This window comes from Rhyacophila brunnea, unplaced genomic scaffold (genome assembly GCF_057557595.1).
Source record: "Rhyacophila brunnea isolate RB1 unplaced genomic scaffold, BYU_Rbru_1.0 scaffold_18, whole genome shotgun sequence".
Taxonomy (NCBI): domain Eukaryota; kingdom Metazoa; phylum Arthropoda; class Insecta; order Trichoptera; family Rhyacophilidae; genus Rhyacophila; species Rhyacophila brunnea.
In genome coordinates, this window is record NW_028232837.1 from 4,979,337 (window position 1) to 5,002,411 (window position 23,075).

The 23,075-nt window shown below is 33.4% G+C and overlaps 2 protein-coding genes across 3 annotated transcripts in view; one reads left to right on the plus strand and one right to left on the minus strand.

Moving 5' to 3' along the window:
* LOC147073140 (autophagy-related protein 16-1-like) overlaps window positions 1-23,075 on the minus strand; it is a 509,506-nt gene that overhangs the window by 335,629 nt on the left and 150,802 nt on the right. The gene's annotated exons all lie outside the window — the stretch shown is intronic.
* neo (ZP and PAN domain-containing protein neyo) overlaps window positions 1-23,075 on the plus strand; it is a 340,024-nt gene that overhangs the window by 242,077 nt on the left and 74,872 nt on the right. Inside the window, exons 4-5 of the mRNA XM_085945235.1 lie at window positions 8,284-8,669; window positions 13,253-13,413. Coding sequence (XP_085801361.1) covers window positions 8,320-8,669; window positions 13,253-13,413 — 511 coding nt within the window. The 5' untranslated portion in view covers window positions 8,284-8,319. The remainder of the gene's footprint in view (window positions 1-8,283; window positions 8,670-13,252; window positions 13,414-23,075) is intronic.

Consider the following 23,075-nt stretch of genomic DNA (forward strand, 5'->3'; position numbering starts at 1 on the left):
TAATTTAAATGAATACAATTGAGTAGTAGAAGAAATGAAGTTGAAAATGTTCCTCTGAGACAGACGAAAGTTAATACCAATAAAGGTGAAATAATATTAGTACCCACTATGATAATACTACTATTTAAATTAATAATACAATGCATTTCTACCATGAATTGCTAGTTAATACCTTAAAATATATAGTAATTATTATACTAATTGACTAATAAGTGTGTATTAATAAAAATAAACCACATTATACATAAGTGTTACACATAATTATGTTCGGTTTCGTCCACTTTAATAAGACATTCCCAAGTAATGATTGAAGTTTGATATATTGTGATAATAATAAAAAATATTAGGTACCCAACGAAAATGTACATTTTTTTAAATTCAACATACCTATCTACAGGAAACATCATAGAAAAAAAATGGACAGAGTCGGATTCGAATTCACTTTCTTCACTGTCCAATTGAGAAAGAAAAAGCCTACATTTAATTTAGGGGTTGCCAAACTTTACGGTTCATGGCGTCCGAGGATTATTCCGCGGCGTCCTAAACTTAAGTTAACGGTTTTAATGTATGTTTATCAAAATATTTTCCCCATTCAAATATTGTATTTTTTACAACGCCTTTTAAACCACATGTATTCCTCCAGTAGGTACGCTGTAACGCACGTTTCTATAAGCCTTGCTTTAATCGATATTTTAAAAAAAAATGGTAGCTATATCTTGACGGAATTTGAAAATATCCCCAAAATACTCATTTCCTTGATTCGGTATAATGAATTAGGTACACATCCGCAAGATGGACCTGGCAAGTGAAAGACGTGTGTTCGGTTCCTAATCGATTCAAGTGTCGTTCTAGATTAAAAAAAATATATATATACCTATGTTTTCGTGGTTTTCCGGTTACCTATGTATAATAAAACATGTTTGTTACCGAGTTTGAAAAAGCTCGCGGAAGAGTATCTAGATTCGAGCTTTAAGTATGAGCTATGAACAGCTTTGGTATGAACGAATTTTAATAGCGCAGACACGCCTGTCTCGGCCGTCATTAAAATATCAAATTTCGATCAATTAGAAATACGCTTGGGCAACACAAACGTGTTATAGTAAAACGGTTGTTTCGTCTTGTTTATTGCCGAACTGATAGACAGCAATTCGACAGGTTGATATGTGAAGCATGGCGCCTTGAACTAAACTATTGCAGGCGGACCGTGTGTGTGCACGCTAACTATTTATGGAGTGTATTCATGTCACGACAATATATTGTATCGTGCCTAATTATACATGTTAATAACGGTGTTTCATTTTTTTTAAATGTAGTTATGCATTGTTATGCAGTTTAAAATATTGTTAATTTACTTATAATATCACTGAGTGTATATGCACGTTATACGTGCCGCATATAGAGTAACCATCCTATAATAGCAAACTATTTAGGTAACTGGTATTATATCTGTACCTATCGGTGACCATATATTATTTTACCGTGAAAAAATGAATACAATTTATTATACTGGACTACTGGCGAAAGCCCTTTCAAACGCGATGTTTGCTTATTTACAAGTAAAAATTTTGTCCACCTAAAAATACATATAAGTAAATATATATAACTGGTGAAGAAAGACATCATCATTATCAGCCGGTTTTTGATCCACTGCTGGATTAAAGTCTGGTCTACTCTAGTTCCATCCACTCTTCGTTAGTTCTTCGCTGCCACGTACATCGATCAAACTTTCTGAGTTTGTCTATCCAGCGGGTTTTAGGTTGTCTCTTCTGACGTTTAGTTTCCCTTGGGTACCACTGTATGACGGCATTTGTACAGCGGTTGTCCACTCGCTGAGCGACATGTCCAACCCATTACCATTTCACTTGAGTAGTAACCTCAATCAAATTGCGTACTCTTGTCTGTCTCCTTATCAATTGGTTTATTTTGTGATCTTTCTTTGTTATGTCCAACATGTTTCACGCGCACACATTGGTTGAACACTATACACTTAAAAAATGGGGGGTCACCTTTGAAGATACTATTTAGGAACCCAAATGCACTCAATGCCAGTTGTGTTCTGCGAGCAATCTCATCATACATTCTTCCGTCAATGGATGTGTTGTTTGAGATAGACGTAGTTACTGACCGGCTTGATTTTAATGCCATCGATGAGGATTTTGAGTCAGCTTCACTTTGCAGCTTTCATTTGGAAGCTCCTGCATCCTGTTCTCCAAGTCTTCTGGTCATGACAATCAAAAAGGTTTGATGACACGCTGTGAAAACTCATTTAAATGGTATGTTTGTTTTTATACCACTGAAACATACATACATAAAATGACACTTACGATCAAAGTCAATTAAAAAGCTATCTATGTTTGTCCATAAACACGCAGAAAGTTTGATTATCTAAAAATCTTAGGAATGGCAACTACTCAAGAAAGCCATTTAAAAATGAGACGCGTTTTACACAGGTAAAACAGATCAATACTCAAAAAAATATTTAGGCGAAAGATCTGCGACCAAAGAACCTGCGATGCGTGATACAAATAAATTCACATTGTTTAGCGTGAAGTAGTAACTCTGTACAGTGGTTGACTCTGTGAGTGGCATAAATGCTGATTTCAATACAGTAATAACTCAAAACAAAATGCAATTGTTACAGTACGGTTGTCGATTTTACGACTGCATTATGCCATGTACAGCTATAATGATTCGATCGATTGATCGCGAAATTGATCGACTGCATGAATTAAATTATAGAATTGGCTGCCAATTTTATGCAAAGAAAACAAATAGGGCCGAACCAATCCGCCGGGCTTAGCTGAAAACGGTCAGATATCTATGTACAATCGCGGCAATTTGATTGATCGAATCGGTTCGCGGAGAGAAAATCACTTATTAGCAATATTGAATGCAATATCGTTTCATTGAATGGTTCGAACAAACCGTATGCAAAATATTTTTTTTACAATGTATTTATTTTAATGTACTTCTACGTATTATCATTATCGTCATGATAATACGTAGGCCTGGGTATACTATCAATGCAATCCCTGTCTACCCGAAGACTGATTCTTCTTTTAAAGCATTTCTTTTTACTTCTTCGTGGGTTCATTTACAATCCGTATATACTGGCAAATATTAATTTTAATGTTCCCACCAATATCACTCGTAGCTCTACGGTCTTCAAGATACCTCGTCGCAGGACAGATGTTATGTTCCATGATGCTGTGTATCGTGCAATTAACTTATCTGATGGCACCATAAAGGTTGATTTATTTTTTATTAACTATATAATGTCTGTGGACGTGTTAAATAAGTTAAATTTATAATTGTATATATTATCATGTTTCTTTACATATACCTACACATGCTGTCTTTTCTTCTTTCTTGTTATATTAGTTGTTATTTGTAATTAAGGTATTTATATAATTTTGTATTTATTATGTATTATGGCGCATTAGCCAATCGCTGTAATGCCGTAATACTCTTTTTCTAAATAAATAAATCATCAGCCGACGTCAATTCACTACTGGATGAAAGTCCCCTGTAGTTCCCTCCACTCTTTTCAGTCCGTAGTTCTTCGCAGCCACGTCTATCTACCGAACTTTACCGAGTACCTACGTCTATCTAGCGGGTTTTAGGCGTTTCTATGGTCGTTTAGTGCCCCTTGGGTACCACTGTATCGCGACCCATACCACATCACGCAATTGCCTGCTTCATTACCCATTGATTTATGCTGTTATCATTTCGCGTTACGTCCAACATGTACTTGTTGTGTTACTCTTCATTTTTGATTTCATTTACATTTTGGTCCACGTTTCAAATGTAAATACTGGTAGCACACAATGGTTGAACACTTTGCGCTTAATACACAATGGGGGGGTCACTTTTGAAGATAATATTCAGGCGCCCGAATGCATTCCGTGCAAGTATATAGTCGGTATATCTTGTAAAACTCGTAAATCTAATGTTGGTAAAAAACGTGATTTTTATTGAATGCGTCAGTATTATCTACCTATGTCTTGCACCCATAACCCCCATTTCACACGCAGCGATATATCTAAAATATTAATGTAAGTATTTACTTATATTGATACTAAAATTATTTTTTTAATTGTGCCTGTGTAGTATTATTTTTGTAATAAAATATTTGTACAATATGTACAATATTTGATTCGAGCCCGGTGAAATCACGATATATTATGTAATTTTCTAAATGTCTGGGTGTTTGTAATTATTTCACTTCTATTACTAAACAGACTACTGTCATTGGGCGTCTAGGTCTGTTGTAGATAAAGAATAGAACATAAAGAATATAATATTTTGTACAATGTCAGAATGTGAGGTTGTGCAAAACAATAGAAATTTTATAAATATTAGGTCGTCAAAACGTTGTTTACAAATTGAAAATGTTTGTTAGGATGAAACCGATCTTCTGTTATATTAAAAATTATGAAGAAAAAAAGATAAATAAAATATACGTCCTAACATAGGTTTTATATTTGTATAGCATAGCTATAGCATTCATTACAACGATATACCTAAAGGTAAACAAACATTCAAACACTTTGCCTAGCTTTTACGATGGGTCAGTGATCCTTTTGAATAATTACTTAACTTTGGATGTTCCTATGGCCAAAACTTATTTCACACGATGTAAAAAAACCGCGTCATAAATAAACTTAATATAGTTGTTAAGATTTAAGATATAAATGTCAATTTACTCATAATTATCAAGATCGCAAACCGCGCCGCCATATCACATAACAAGCATAACCAGTCGGATGAAACAGAATTATTATTATACTCCGGATTAATGAACGTCCGAGTGCTGCGGCAAGGTCGGATCTGTTTCCCTACTGTAAACAAAGACATTGCCTCTTCTATGTTGTGCCATTTGGCCATCGGTCGACGAACCTGGGCCTGGCGTTTAGACTCCAAACTTTTGGTTAGACGTTAGATTATGGTAAATATTTCTCAAAGTTTCAATATCCTCGGTTCCTCCTAATATCTCACTTTTTTTATATTAACAAACATCAATACTATTGACCAGTGGCGAAGGGTGGAGTTAGGCTGTTAAGATTCGCCATAAATAGTGGACATTAAACTTTGTCAGTCATACGTATTTGTTTTCATTGAAATAAGACTATAATAATTTACAGATGGTGTTGGTTAGTTTTTAAAATTAAATTAAACCCTGCGAAAACTATGCCATAATAGATAATAGTCATAAAATACTCGCCTAAAATTATGCAGTTAAATCATACATAATTTAGGATATTTAATAGATAGAATAATATTTTTAATCTATTATAGTTTGGAGTAGGCAGGGCTTAATGAATTTAAAAAACAAATGGTTTGTGCCTAAATCTTCTTACACGTACACATTTATATTTATATAAAAATCGGTGTTTTTTTTTTAAATATTAAAACGATGAATTAGTCCAAAATCTACACGATAAAATTTTTTAAACTTAAGCTAAATTTTAATAATAAATATGACCATAAATATAATGTAATAATAACGTTATTCGTGACATAAATATGTAAAAAATCACATTTTTTTTACAATTTTATGTTTATCTTTGACTTAAAAAAAAAATCTTTTTAATGTTTACAGATACATATTTAATAATTAATACAGTCAAAATTGTAAATTATCAAAAAATCTCTCAAATTGCGAGCTTCATATTTTTCCGCTAGGTGTTAGTATTTTGCTGGTATAAGCATCGCCCTTAACATGTCCGAATAAATGGGTATTGCATTACAATTAAAAATTTTCTTCACACTACACTTTTCTCAATGTCTTTCACATGTTCCGATAGTCCCAGCAAAGAGGTAATGTTACTCAGTCCTTTAAAGAATGCCTGAGAAAGGTAGTAACACTACATGCAAAAAGTATTATAACTTTATTCAACTAGCTATTATCATAAATAACGTGTTGAGAGTTTCGTTGTTGATAACAAAGGCTTTATGTCACGACTCACATTAAAAACTCTATAGAAATCCCTAACGTTATGATGTGCTGTTATATTCGATGATTTACAAGCATTTGATCATAAACATTCATGCAATCTACCGATATCTTACAATTCTACAGATTGTGGTAAATAAATCACATGTTTATGCGTCAGAGAATATAAATCTTTTTTCATTTATCGGAAGGTACCTGAATCGAAAAAATTTTGACATTCATCGGTGTTGCGAACCGTACAATTCGATGGTAGATATTTATTACGGTGACTGACCACAACAAAAACCGCGACACGCTATTATGAAATATCATACTTCCACTATTTTGGGAGTCTTTCTCCACATAGAAAATGTGGTTACATGTAAATTGTACGTAAAACATTTCACCGTGGCACAGTTCGCCGTGAGCTTTCTAACGGAAAGAGATGACCGTATACTACACGGTCTCAAATTTTATTAGATTCGATATGAATATTAATACAATTTTCATAGCTGATTTAGGCAAAATTCATGAATTCAAGAATGAAAACCTTAACTACCCTAACCGTACCTAACCTAATAATAATCCAGTATATCGGCTATTTTTTTTTGCTGCTGGCTTCCTGTAAAGTATAAACTGACAAGAACCGTATTTCATTTAGACATGAATTTTATGTCAGTACTATACGACCCAAGGAGGCTGGACGGTCTTTAATATACGGACATATATTTCGGATACAACATTTCACGGTGAAGTTTAATACGGCGAACTGCATAGGTACAAGTTTCCGAGCACGAGAAAATGTAGGAGGTACAATATTTTTTTTTATTTATTAAGGAAACAAACAGTTACATATTGATTACAAAAATTTAAAATATAATAATGAAAAGTTATTGCAACCAGCAAAGTTTCCATGTAATGTATAATATACTTAAGCCTAACAAGATAGAGAGTAAGAATAACATAAATATGAAGAAATTACATAAGAAAATTACATGAGAAAAATGAGGAAGAATAATGAATAATTAAATTGTATACAAAAAAAAGTAACATTTGGAGATAGCGCGTTTAAATGAAATAAGTGAATTATTAAAAGGATCAACGGTGGAGAAATACATATTATAATTTAAACAAGAACGCCGAATAAAAGAGTTTTTTGCATAATTAGAATAGCTACGACTGACATGGTACAAAGTTTGGTTTCGCGTAAATCTTGATGGACAATGGAAACCCACCCTTTCGAGTAGGTTTAGCGAGTCAACAAAACCATTGATAATTTTAAAAAGAAAATATTGATCAGATATAGAACGTCGACTTTTCAAAGATGGTACCACTAATCATGCATTTTCCTGCTACAGTGTGCAAGAAACTTCACGGGTGATAAATTTAGGATTATGTGACATTTTTTAAATTTGTGTAATATTTTATCATGGTTTCAAAATAACCTATCGTGGTTTGATCAAGATATCTACTTGTGAGGAATGTAAAAAAACTGAGAAAATAATACACGGAAAAATGGCGATAACTTTAAGTTTTTTGCATGGAATCTTTTTGTTTTCGGTAAGATTAATAGCTGCACGGGTTCCGGAATATTTACATTATGATTCAACAGTGAGTCTCAATAGTGGCAAATTACCATTTAAATTAAAACCAGGTTTGGGTGTATTTTGAAGATTTTTTAAATTAAACTTTAAAATAATTTTGTGTCAGCAGCGCGAATTTATTGTTCCAATTAGTCTTAACAGTGTCTCCTTATGATAACAATTAATATTGTAGAGTGTTGCCAATAATTAAAATTAAAAAAAAAAAAACATAATTTTAAACGTCAGAAACTCAACTTAAAAAATTATTACTCCTGACGCTACCGATGAATCATTTGAAGCACATTGTCATTGCATTGATTTAAATTAATTGCTATATAAACAAAAAATTAACTGTATTCGTTTACATTGTGTATTTGCCATTTTTAGTGTGCATAGTGCCTGAACATGCCTAAAGGCGAAACCCGAAACGTAAAAAAAGACTCAAATAGAATAGTAAAAAACTCAAATCAAATTTTTTTTTTTTTAATTACTAAGTTGCCATTTGAGACACCTCAGAAACAACGTTTTTAGCAATTATTCGCAAGGACAGTCGTATTATATATTATATAATATAGGACAGCCTGGAAAAAGATGTGGGTTTAAATCGTTATATATTAATTAATACTTTGGACGCGGAAGACGCACACGGTGCGTAATGACCAGGCGGCCGATCGATGTAATTAACGTGCATTTTAAAGGGGGCAATTAAAATCTCATTATCTATTCAGCAGCGAAAGCGTTAATGTTCTCTTTCTTTGTCCACAGGTTTCGTCCACAAATCCGCAAAACTATCCAAACACAATGAGATTAACACACCAAATGTGGCGCCTAGCCACTTTGGCTATAGCATTCGCCATAATGGTGACAAGCGCAGAATCAGCAGCCCAGAGAGCGAATGACGCAGCACCATTAGTGGCGCCCAGTGTGGGAGGCATCAAGTCACCCGCCGAAGCTCCCCCAACAGATAACACAGCGACGGCCACAGCAGCAGTCGCACAAGCATACAAGAACCCCTCATCACCACCATCATCTGTAGCTCCATCCGGGCCCTCAGGACCGTCGGCTCCTTCAGGGTTATCAGCTCCGTCAGCGCCAGCTAATTCAATTGATGAATGCGATCCTGAGATGATTGGATTTGAACTTGTTACTGGGTATGTAGATATAAAATCTCGAACTAATATAGTGAATATTTCCCCTTAGACGATGATAGTCCCGATAGAGCCATGGATCGGCGATCTAGCGATCAACGATCTATATCAGCTTGGTCCATGACTGAATGTTCTTCAGGGACAACATACAGGACACATGACACAGGGTGGAAATGTATTTAATTCCCAATACTTACATATAAGTCCACAATGCAATTTAGCGCCTCGGGACCTCTTTTATTGCGTATAAGACATTATTTTAAATTTATAAAAAAATTGCGAAAGGCGTTTATTTCTTATTCATAATATTTGCCTCGCAGTCAAAAATTACGTAAGGCGATGACCATTCATCCAGGGACTACGGGTTAAACCCGGTGAGGTCACAATATGTTTATATGATTTTCTCAAAGTCTGTATGTTTCCGATTGTTTCGTTTATATTAACTACTTCACTACTGTCTCATTACAGTACTGTCATTTCGCCGCATGGCTTGTTATAGTATTAAAAAAAGAATATATTGTGAGGTTGATGTCAAAAATTGATAAGTAAGTCGATACTTTAGGTATTTATAGTTAACAACAGATTATGTGTATATATATATATAAATATGTATGCTAGAATAAAAATTCAAGGTCATCCGATATATATAACAGGCATATAAAGAACAAATAAATTAACATTATGACTGATTTTAGAGAGTAAAAGGTCAAACATTAAAATTGCAATTTTACACCATAACATGATTTCGAGACATACCCCACGATATATGCACATAACAAATAAGATCAAAGTAGGTAGTATTATAAAAATCAGAATACGAAAATCTGCTACTATGCTTGGTAAACTATATACTTAAATAAAAAAAATCAATTTGGAATCGATCAGCGACTAAATGGGTACGGGCAAACTTAAAAAAAACGAATGTTCTATTGATATGACAAATTCCACGAGCATTCAATTATTGACAAAGTTGCACATTGACGAAATAAAATTCATGTCGTCGACGTAAGCTGGGATTGATTGAATTCACGATTGTCATTGATGCCAACAAAAAGACAGACGCTCTGACCAATTGCGGACGAACGATGCGACGCGCACGCAACCACAGACGGATAAACGTCGATTTATTCTTTTTTTTAGTACGGAAATACTTGTCTTTTTTATCGAGCAAACAGTAAATGACCGACCGTGAGATATTAACTCTTTGTAAACGGCCAATGTCACTTGGATTTCGGTAAGATTGCGTTATTTGATTTAGAATGGTTTCACGCGCACTGTGCCTACGATAATTTCGACTTTATATAATTAGATAGTTTGTCAGTAAAGGGGAGAATATTGAGTTAAACATTGATTTATTTTTACAACAGTTTCTTCTACCAGTTTTCCTACATCATTTAGATACTTAGTTAAATTTAATAAACTAGAAAATATATTATAAATCCAGATAAGGGTGGAGGTACGCTGTTAACATCCGACATAAATAGTGAACGTTAAACTTTGTTAGTCATTCGTATTTGTTTTTATTGAACTAAGACTACAATTGAATCTTAAAAACTAACCAATACCATTTGTAAATTGTAGTCTTAGTCCAATGAAAACAAATACGTATGACCATAGCCCCCACAAGGGGGGCTGATAGGGCTCTAGCCTGGGGGCCCTGCGAGGCGAGTCGACCTATGACGTGAGATAAACATAGTCGACGATGTGAGATAAACACACAACACAAATTTGTTTTAATAGTAAAAATAGTATTGATACACAATTTTTAATTGTGTTTAATTCCATAATTCAAATGGATGTATTAAAATATACAATAAAATTAAATATACCTACACATTAATTTTACTGCGTACACCATTTGGAAAACGCTACTGTAAAGCGTCACACTGTCTTTATCCTTAACGATAGTTAGGGGGGCCCGCCAAAGATCCTAGCCTGGGGGCCCGCTTCACGATGTGGGGCCCATGCGTATGACTCACAAAGTTTACTGTACACTATTTATGGCGGATCTTAACAGCCTACCTCCACCCTTCGCCACTGAGATAACCACGACCCCTAGGTTCAGAGTAGATAAGGAACTCTCAATCTGCCGCACAAAACAGTGCTTCCGCTGTCATTTTAGCGTTGTCAGCTTAGAAATGACTTCGTCCCGACTTGCCACACTTAGATTTAAATATACAAAACGTTAAAAATTAATCAAATTAATATTGGCAGATACTCTGATCAATCCAATTTGTAGGTACTTATACATATGGCAGAAATGTGAATAGCAAGGCCTCTAGTACAGACACAACCACTTGTGGCTGCGGAATGCTTTTCTCATACTATTTGTATGTGATTTTGGCAAAAGCTGCATTCGCTATGCTCGTCAGTACGATCGACCTAAGTTATCATAATGTATACATACTTAAATCCATACAATTGAAACCCCTTCAGGGATTAGGCCGACACTGGCTTCTGACGGTTTTATAACGTGGAGTTGAACACTCCAAACAAATATAAACACTGCGTTTTATTTAAATAGTGATATAAATGTCCAAAATTAACTACAAGGTATGAAACAAACAGTTTACCTGGCCCCATATTTCGATTAATTTAAGACTCGGGTAACGCCGTGCGCCAGGAATAGTAAATGAAAGCAGTTGGACCTCGTTCTTCAACAGGCAAATCGCTTGATTTGAAAACTCGGAAATTAACATTGATAATTTAAATTTTTTAAAATATACCATACGCTTTCTCTCTTGATCGTAGAGATGCTTAAACCGTTCTCCTCCCAAATTGTCAATTATTGAATTCGCTGCCCCCGAATCTTAACAATACCTACATATAAAAGCGTAAAGTATTTAACCAGTGCGTATTAGCAGTGTTTATATAGAGGAAGCAGAAGATAGAGGTTGCTTAGTTGATGAAATGGTATTGGGGCCAGAGATTTCGCTAGGCGATTGATCAAACCACTCACCGATAATAGTGAAAGAAGAAACTAGGAGAGGCATTCATCCATCAGTGAATCGAAACCGGCTGATGATAATGATACTAGCACAGCCTTAATTTATTGGTTATCTTTTGTGGGTTAACTAAACTTACTTCAAGTGGAAAGTCTTAAATATTACTTTGTGGTTTTAGGCGCTTGACCAAATAATAGACTGACACGTTAGCAGTCACTCCGTACGTACGTGACAGTCTGGAACAATAATACTCCGTTGGATCAACACCGCACGACAGTTTTTTTAAAACAAACATCGAAGGCTAAAACAAACAGTATCGTTTGCACCCATTTCAATGATTTGTCGCACAGGACGGACAATGTCCTAGTTTTGTGAAATAGATATGACTTTCACGTTGCCACGTAAAATTATATAACAATTGAGTGAATATATTATTATATAAGAGAATAATACAATTAAATGAATGCATAAAACACCACTCCATCAAAATAACAATCCTTTACCTAATTTTACGACGTATCTCACTGTGGCCATTATATCAAATTATCGACACACAACCCTCATGGCTAGGGAATCCAATACCGAGCCAAAATTCTGATCCCGGGATTTCGGGATTACAATTTGACAATCCCGGGATCCCGGGACTGGTCCCGGGATTGGCATTTTTTCCATTGTTAATATAAAATTTTTATATTTACAAATAACATTGATAAAATCGGTCAACTATACAATTTAAGACATTTATTGTAAATATTTTATACGTTGAATCTTGGAAATACACAAGTTTAACGGAGTAAATAATATTGTAATTTAAATAATAATGTGAATTTAATAGGAGATTGCTGTTTCTGATAGTAAAGACTTGATGAATGGATTAGCGAGATTTAAAATATTAAAGGAAATAATCATGGCGTACTTATGGCCTTTCACTTCATAAATCTAATTAGTCAGACAAAGTTGAAACTGCCGTAAAACGTATGATATCATGGTGGAATTACTTTGTTAAAAGTGCGAAGCATTGTTTTTTTCCAATCTTTCCATTTTTAATAATTTACGTGAAAAAATAAAATGAATCGGCAACCTACACATGGGTATAAATCAAACTTCATTCAAACTCAGTTTATTTCTAATGTAGTTATTTTTTATTAAAAGTATTTTTTCTGTTATATTTTCGCTTTTATTTTATTTTCCATAAAAATTGATAAAAAAATCAATCCCGAAATCCCGGGATTATGTTTATCATTCCCAATAGCTCGGGATCCCAGGATCTCGGGATTGGAATCCCTACTCATGGTTTCTTATTATAGGAATCGTCTCCATTGCCCTCTGGCCGCCGCAATCTCCCCTATTGTATCTTTCCATACAGTTCGAGCCACCACATTGTAAATCTTCTGACCGTCCATTCCTTTTTCAGTGTATTGTATTGATAAGAAACTTTTTGATAGTTGGGTGAATTCTATTTCTAAGGCATTATCTGTCCAAGGGAGTTACCTCACTTTTACATATGAAATGACAAGGGTATCACTGTAGAACGGTTGTATATTTAAAAAAAATCTTAATATTTTATTAGGTTTCCTGTTATTACTGATGTTAGCAAGCACCAGCTACCTGTTAATAATGAAAAATTACACCATTTTCCAGATATGTTTTCTCCGCGCCATCCCACATCCTGGACGACATTCCCGGAACCCTGATGCTGACCGACTGCTTGGAGATCTGTCAATCGAATGACACCTGCCACGCCGTCAACTACGAGACTGGCCTTTGTGTTCTCTTCAGCTCTAATGCTGATGACCAACCAGGTAAGATACGATTGAATTTCCTTCAAGTGACATATATAATATTGAACGTAGGCGCGTGTTTCTACTGTCTCCATCGTTATTGGTTCTACAACCCTTAGCGGGTCTTGGCAATAGTAAAGTACTGTATCCGGTAAAAGATGTAGATGTTTTTGAATGGACTACACTTAGTTAATTACATATTAATATAAATATAATTAATTGTTAATTATACAATATCCATTTAAAAACCACCAAACTCTCTGCTAAATACTGTATAATATAATATATCATATTATGACGTTTAATTATACAAAAATAATATCGTATTTCATTTGAATTTTAATTGAAATTTAGTTTCAGTAGTTTATCTTGTGTACGAATAAACTAATTACAATACTGTAATATTATGTGCTTGAATAAGCCCCACTATAGTCAGGCCATGACACTAAACTGTAAACTTAAGCCGTAGTGCCAGTTATTGATCATAATTTGAGTGCCATATGGTATACTATTCGTAGAAAATGATGATTGTAGCATATTTCAATAAATTGCAATAATTTGAACGCAATATACAATCGAGAATCTTTATTTATTACGAACATGTTACCGTATTGCATTCGAACAAAAATAATAACTAACACTACCATTGTATTTAGTAATTCAGTGCCACGGCCTTGGTACTTGAATTATGTGGACAGCTCTCTTGTACGTTAACAATAATAATTATGACTGAGTATGTGACCCTTAGTTAAGTTAATTTAACGGCGACATCTCTGCATCGGGCCCCGAGATGTTAAAAATATATTTTTCAGTCTACGGAATATGTTAACCTTCTATTCATAAACATAAAACAAAACGCAATTGCGTGCAATTAATAACGGCCGGCATAGCCCAACAGAGCCGCCGATTAGCCAGTATGCAAAGTCAAACATAATTATCGGAGGTGATCATGCAATTAATGGACCGCAATACGTCACGCCGCACTATAAAACTCGTCCAATATTTCAAAAGGTCTGACATAAGAGCGCTTAAAGAACATCTTTCTTCGTGTAGTAGCGAGGGGGACGGGCTTACATAGAACCTACTACGGGATGACATAAATCAAAGAATTGAAATGATGGTTTGACTTCCTGGAATTGTATAGAAGGTATTTTGATTTATAGATATGCAAATAATATATTTGTTGAAAGAATTATTTAATTTCAAGAAATATATTAAATAAAACCGTAATTTTACGGAATGTTATTATACTTCATAGATTGTCGATTTAATTGCAAGGAATGTAAACAAATTTTTGTTAAGCTCACAAAACTCTTTTTGTCATAAATTTCTTATTGCGTAGTATCGTGACTCAGCTTAAAATCTTCCCTCACTATATACTGTCTTACAAAGCGATTATTTAGAGCCTACTTTAATAAAAAATAAAACTGATATTACATGCATTACTTATATCAGTAACAGGCAATTTGTGTGAAGTCCAATTAGAGTGGCAAAACTCCCAGGCTTGAAGAATTCACATAATATAATATTATGTAAATATATTGTGACTTCACCGGGACTGAAGTCCCGAGCCAAAAGCCCAGCGCCTTACGCGTTGAACTAATGGGGGTATATACGTAATATAATGCATTTAGTTAAATATTTACCACTAATACTCATGCTTTCAAAGGCTGTAATAATCCGTACGTAAATTTGTCTTGTCTTGTTTGTATTGTAAAATCGTAACAAGTCGGCTAATCGTACTAGAGTTGAAGTCGTTTTATTATCATCTTTCAAGAATATAAATAATAAGTAAAACAAAGATTTCAACAAAAAAAAAATTACAACGTGAAATCATGATAATATATCCTTAAATATATTTAGAAAATTTAAAAAAATAAAATTGAACTTTTTTCGTTCATCGTTTTTTGTGTAGAGTTTAATAAAATTTAAAAAAAAAGCAAACCAACAACATCTAATTTCTTAATTCATGCATTATATTATATTAATGACAGATGATAAAAACAAATGTAAAAAAAAATCGTGTTACTGTCATTTACATTAGGCACTGAAAAAATAGTTAATAATAGGGAAAATTTTGCAAATCATGAAAAAGATTTTTTTGAATGTTTTATGAGACATTCTGGATATTTGGATGACTTTATTAATTATTAATTGTGGAAAAAAATACTTGTTGGTACATACGCAAAACATTCTACTCCGACTTTCCACGCTGTCAGTAGGTATATACCTAATTCCTTAGCTTATCGTAAAAAAATATTTGATATAGCAATGCAGTAATTTATATTTTATACATCCAATGTGGATATGTATATTTAAATATGGCGGGTACTATTACAATAATTTATAACCAATAAGATGGTTCATAAAATACACAGTTTTTTTGTAGTATGAATTATAAGAGAGTGAGTATTTAAAGTTCAGCTAAGTATGTAGTAAAAAGTCTTCAGCTGTAAAAAGACGTCGGTAATAATAACCATCAGGTCGTTATGTAATGAAACGAGGCAAAAACCCTTGAAGATTGTGATGATGGCCAGAAAAAGTGCCGCCCAGTAGCCAAGGCGTAATTAATGGGCGTGATTCTGGTCTTGGTCGTCAGCATGGATTACCATATGAACGTCAGGAGACAACCAGACGTAAAAACCAACAAGCGAGAGTGAAACGCCTTGACGAATAAAAATACATCTCTATGCGCAATTATGTGATTTCAATTATTACACGTTGAAGAAGTCTGATCGGTTGTGAGATGATGTAAGACATAAATCAGCGCCTGTCAACCTTTACAATAGGACACATCCTAACGAAGGGCGTAACATTTTAAGCGGTAGCAAATTTATCAATAATTGATTCATTCAAATGTCTTGTGTTATGTAATAATTGATTAATCATAATATAGGATAAGGCTTTAACTAATTTAAAATAGATTTGATGTGTACACTATTTCTGACAGTTTTTAATGCATTCTGGGCCATTCATTTGTCGGTGTATTAAACGGTATGCAGCCACTGCGTTGTCGACTGATTAGTACAGAGTGGTTTTTTTTAACAATAACATTTTATATGTTTATACCTACATACTATGTTATGAATTTCATATGGTGCGTCGTCTCCATGACAAGAGCAGAAAAAAATCATACTTCACTGGTATTACTATTAACATAAAACACCATCATAATTTTATTCTCCATGGTGTCTTAACAATCTAGGGCAGATCCTAGCCTCTACGAACAACTCTTTCATTCTCCCCTTACCATTGAGCAGTGTACTGGCACCATAATCAAATACCTAAATAGGTGATTCATCATTCGACCTGTAACCGTCTGGCCTGAAAATAATAAAACACAGTGCACAGTACTTCTTTCAAAAAATTTAACAACCAGATAACTCACTACCGGGGAACACTATAAAGCGAGGCTGTTAGTTTCAAATTCGGTAACATCCATATTCCACTATTTCAAGAAAATCGCAAAAAAAACGCCAAGCACTTTAGGATTACTGATATAATGTTTTCTTTTTTCAAACTTATAAATCAACAATTCGAAAAGGCGAAAAGCGAAATTAAATGGAAAAGTTCTTTTAAAATCAGAACGAAAAATATTCTGTGTGCCAAATCAATAACTTACATAATTAATACAAAAATTTAATACTCCACGGTGACACTAGTGGCGCACATTTTGGTAACTCACGGTGTAATTATAGATCACCATTAACAAAATAACTCGGGTACTAATTATTGACTATCGCTGATACGCCAAAGTAAACGAGAGCTTAACATTTTACAAAGTAGGCAGATACTTAAGAAATAAAATAAAAATACTTTTTTCTTCAGCATTTGCTTTTAATGGCGATCCTTTTCAGTTTTTTCTGCATTTTTTGTCAAGGCGTATTTATATATTATACGTATAAATATTATAAGTACCCAGTGCAATTATCTGATACACTCTTAGAATAATAATATTATAATATAATACCTATAACATTATGCTAATACTTTGGCTGCTATACTATACCTACTAGAAGATGTTAAATACACCTAACCAACAAATCTGCATAATGTTTTATGATCGTATACAACATTATTAGGTACTGCCAATTAAATAAGGTTCTTTGAAAACCTCTCCAAAACTTACCTGCATTTCTCGATAGTTCACATATCAAAAATAATTGATATAAAAAGTATACCAAAACCTTAAATGTATAGTGGAGAATCGATAATATTTAATGTTTTATATTATTATTAAATTAGCAGTGGCATCTGTGAATAAAAACTGTACTTTTATTATTTGGTAGTCACAAGTCCACCGCAGAAAAACGACATTTTTTTTTAAAAAATTCAAACAATTTAGAAATGTGAAATCCAATCGCGAGTGATCAAGATTTTGAAGTCAGGTTCGGTTTATTACTTTACGACTGTCCGCCTATGACAAGCAAGTAATACAAAAAAACGTGCCAGGTGTCCTCAAAATCTGAAATATTACGAAATGAAAGTTTAGGTTTCTTGACAAATTTTATTGTATATTTTAGTGCATAATACAAAACACATTTATGCCATATTTTTCCACATTCAAGAATTCAACTTTCTAGCTTCCCAGAAGGGAGTTCATTTCCCTTATTTTTGGTTCACTCGTTAAAACCAACTAATTACTATTGACGAACAAAAACGTGATTTACCTACTATTAATATTAAAATGTGGATCTATCGATTTTTAAAAATAGAACTCAAATGCCACAGTCAAGTAAAAATACCTATCTAAAACAATATTACGACCAGGGAACTCGAACAGGGAAGGGGAGAAATAATGGGAACTGAAATACCTAACGGGTAAGGAAAAGCAGGCAACCGATCTTGAGTAAGGAAGAATAGTGGATAATTTTACGGGATAATTCTTTGTTCCCGGAATGGACGATTTTACACATCTTGAGTGTAGTATTTTTATTGTTTATAATTACTAATGATCTATTATTAGGGTTTGACGATTTATTATACACTTATCGAGTGTATTATTATTGATAATATAAGGGTTTTTTTTAAAAACACTTCAATATTCATAATTTGTTTGTTATATTTTTTTATTGTGGCCCTTGACTTGGTAGGTAGGTATAGGAGTTTTTACCCGCTTTATTGTAATGATTTGTTATATTACTTAGAGTTAATAGTATTCGTTGTCAGTGTTTACCTATTTGCCTTTTGGTGGAGTGTACACAGTCCCTGAAGATGCCGAAAGGCGAAACCCGGATCGCAAAAAACGACTCAAATTTAATAGTGTAAAACTTAAATCCATTAGAATTTAAATACGGGATAAATTTAAACACGTGTTAAGAATACGTCATACGTCGAATACTGACAACCGCTCACGGTTTATGCATTGACGCTCATTTAATATTGGTGTATTATACACACTATTGCATGTCTATAATGCGTAGTTCATTCGCACGTTCAAAACCCTGCGTCAAAATTTACTCTATTGATATATAACCTATCGGAATTATATTTATTTTCTGTTCTGTGATTACAATGATATAATTTAATAAGCTATATTGACATCAAAAGTAAAGCCGGTTATATAGTGCACAGCTTCAAAGCGCAGTCGTGTGTCCCGGTCGTTCGCAATGGCGCATTTCTTTCAAACCAGATAGCGATTCATTGCGTATTATAATTATTGAGGGGGCAAGTATTACAAAGAGGAAAAACAGAAGGCATAGAACAGGTTGTTGTTATTGCATGAACCGGTTCGTTTCCGCCTGAATTGAGTTGACTTCATTGTGAATACGTATCATATGGCAATAGTACAGTAAAATAATCTAACTGATTACTGGCATTATCGATGCGGGCAAGATTCTTGGACCTCAATAATCATACGGACTAATAATTACATAATCGAACCTCCTTTTCTCTGTGATATCGTGGCATTACGTCGTGTATATGGAGTAAAGGGCTTAGATTAATTTTACTACAATAGCATTACCTACTTAAAATAAAACAATAAGTATTTAAGCGGAGTTAGGATGAGGAAATCCGACATAAATAGTGCACACTAAACTTTTCAGTTATACTTATTTGTTTTGGTTGAACTTAAAATACAAATTGCAGATGGTATTAGTTAGTTTTTTTTTTAAATCAATTAAACCCTGCCTGAAGTAAACCATGATAGATACGTATTAGATAAAAAATATTCTTATCTTAGATTATAGAAAAATATAGATAGAGCTATTGCAAGTGTTTGTCCCTCAAAACATGACGAACCTTTTCACGCACATGCCTCGCCCCCTTCACGCTTCCTCCGCGACCCTTTCCAGGGTTATTCGAAAATATGTGTTACTGTGTGCGTGTCATAGTGTTGCCAGATATCGAATATTTATTCCAATGTTATAATTTTACAATCGATGTTTTTATAAATTAGATTGTGGCAACACTGGCGTGTTGGCTATGCACTTGGTAAAACATTACTCACTAAAATCGGCTCATGCGGAGGGCTTGATTCTTATCTTAAAATTAAGGCATTAAATCATACATACCTAAGTTTAGATATTTTAAAGATAGAGGAAAATTTGTATCTCTTATGGTTTGGTTTAGGCTGGGGGTAATCAAATATTTAAAAAAAATCTACAATTTGTAATTTTATTTCAATGAAAACAAATAAGTATGACTCACAAAGTGTGATCTCCATAGTCTACCTCTACTAGTATGGTTTAGTCATGGCAGGGCTTAATTAAAATTTAAAAAAAAAACTAACCAATACAATCTGAAATGTGTTTTTTAGTGAAATTAAAACAAATAATTAGTAGGTATAACTGACTATATTTATGTCGCATCTCCACAGTCGACCTTTACCCTTCGCCAATGGTATCCACGTATTACAAAAATAATACTATCGAGTGAGGGTAGTTGTAATTTGAATGTAGGTGTTACTAATAAATACATATATGCAACGAGAACTAGATGTGTGGTGTAACGTATATACACCGTCTTAAAGCCTTGCATTATTGTTTTTATTGGATTTGTACGTTAATGATAGCATATAAGAATTTATAATAAATATTTCTGGTAGCAATTTTAAATGTTTTCCATACAATATTCCAAACTGACAAACGTCCACTGCAGACAGTTCGTCCAAATCCGTATGGGAATGATTAGTCGACACTTCTCACACTGTCATCCGCTAGTAAAGACAATACGACCGGCGGTATCAATACATATGTACGGTAATTAAGAGACCAAAATATCAACTGATTATATCCGATGCTAAGTAGTAATAAGTAACATCAAAGAATACATCCGTTGAATTTATTTTGAAGCCAAATAAAAACGATCCATGCCGATTGAGCAACGGTTTTTTTTTTCATTTATTTATTTGTGATTATCATCTTCATTATGTCGACATGATGGGAAAGCGAACAGGTTAATTTAACAGTCGTAACTCATTCACACGTGTTCTAGGTACCAGTGACGTATAGCTTATAAATCAATTTGGGGGTTATGACGTGTCAATTATTATTGTAAAATACAACATTAACCGTACATAATATTTCCATCCATTTTTTGTCGGCAATAGAATAGGTGTTTTGATTAAATTGTCAGATCAGAGATTTTAACAGGCCAATGACATTATATTATTTATGCGTGGTATTTAATACTACCCTTAATCAGGGTATGGACAAAGAAGAAAAGGATGACCTTACAATAATATAGGTATCATTATTTAAATTTTAACCAATTAATCACACAGTAAAGTTGATGTATTTATTTCACTTATTATTTATCGTATTTTTAAACAAGCATAGTGCATTAGTTTTATTGGATTTTTCGTTTTAATATTTTTTATATTCATTTTAAAAAACATCGATTTTTATAAAAATATAAATGTGTATAACTTGAAATCCTTTTTATTTATATGTGTATTTGCCAGACCCAGGACTCGAACCCGGGTCCCTCGACATTATTAGATAACACCATAGCCGCTCGGTCATTATTTTAAGACGTGTTTAAGTTTAATCCATATTTTTGCACACTCGAGATCCCTAATATGTTATACCACACACAGTAGGTTTAGCCAGGCCTAAAGGCCTAAGGTCTAAAGGACAGTTCACATTCCGGGATAATTAACTGTATGCATATAATACAGCATATAAATCACTTTTTATTTATTTTGAAATTAAGTGATATGTTAGAATAGCCCAAATTATTATGTTAAAGTTAATTTAGAGTCGATTCGATGTCTGTATTTAATTTAGCCATTATCAATGTAACGCCACTGCGCCGAATCGATAGGAAGCAAACATAAGATCGATTTACTTTTTATCGAATCGTAAGTGTTCGTAACGACAATTACTTGGTCGGTCAGAATGCAACCATTAAAACAACTTGTCGATGATAAAAATAAAGCCCGGAGCGGATTTTTTATGCATCTTTAATATCACTAATCATTGCACTATTAAGCAGAGTGTATAACTACTTGAATTATTACATCACTTTCAATACAAAGTATCGATTCGAAGCCCTGCTAAATAATTGGACTGTGACTGAAGACTAGAAATGCTATAACTCCGTTTGTCCGTCAGGTTAATCGTACTTCTAGTCAGTTTTAGGATTGGTTTCCTGTTGTGTAATATTCCAAATTATCAGTGCAACTGGCCATGAAATAGTGAATGATGTTATGAAAGAATGATTTATTATTTAACGATTTAATGAGTGATGCATACAAACAAAATCGATCGATTATTTAAAATTAAGTCAAGTCAACTCTGAAGTAATACAACGCGAGATGTATAAGGTTTCCGGTAACGTCAAAAGCCATGAATATATTATGAAAAGAAACAGACAGTTGCGAAAATATGAATTAGCGAGACAACATCGCGTTACTCAATCAAAATTGTTGCCATTGTTTAAAATACCCCGATAGTTGTTAGAATATTTTCTAATTGACATACAATGGTAAGAGTATGAACACAGAACAAAATAAACTGAGTACTTATTAATTTAAATACTTAATATAAACCTTAAAGAATATAATAGTTGCTTTATTGATTGATCAAATGTACGCATTGGATCTAGTATTCCTACAGTGGCATTTGTATTCGTATATTTTTTATTGACATGGCGAGGAATTCGTATATATATTATTAAGATAGCATATGTTTACGTATAAGTATACCTATAAGTACAATATTCAATATATATTTTGTTTGCTTACCTTAACTAGTTAAAATGGTATGCCCATAATATCATTGTACACATGTTTCATTCGCATACTCTAACCACAGATTGCTAATCAATAGGGAAATGACTAATTAGTGTTAAGTGATTATTGACATTGTATGCATCTCGTCCTAAGTTGTTTTACAACCTATAGCTTGACTTTGATTTGATATCTACTTTGAAATTGTGTAAGTACCTACATTAAAATACATTTTTAAATATGTCGTAAAAATAACATTAATTGTAAGTATCGGAACTGCCATTATTATCATTAGGCAGCACGATTTCATTAGTAATTTGTTAACTTAGAAATATATATTTACACGATTTTTAATGAGTTAATTTAGGGAGTAACCATGTCAATAATATATAACTAATCATTAACTGTCGGTTATAGGTTTCACATTTCGTCAGATGAATACAGAACTATTCTAACTTAAATTTGAAATATTTTATAAGAAAGCTTTTTCGAATATTTCAATAATTGT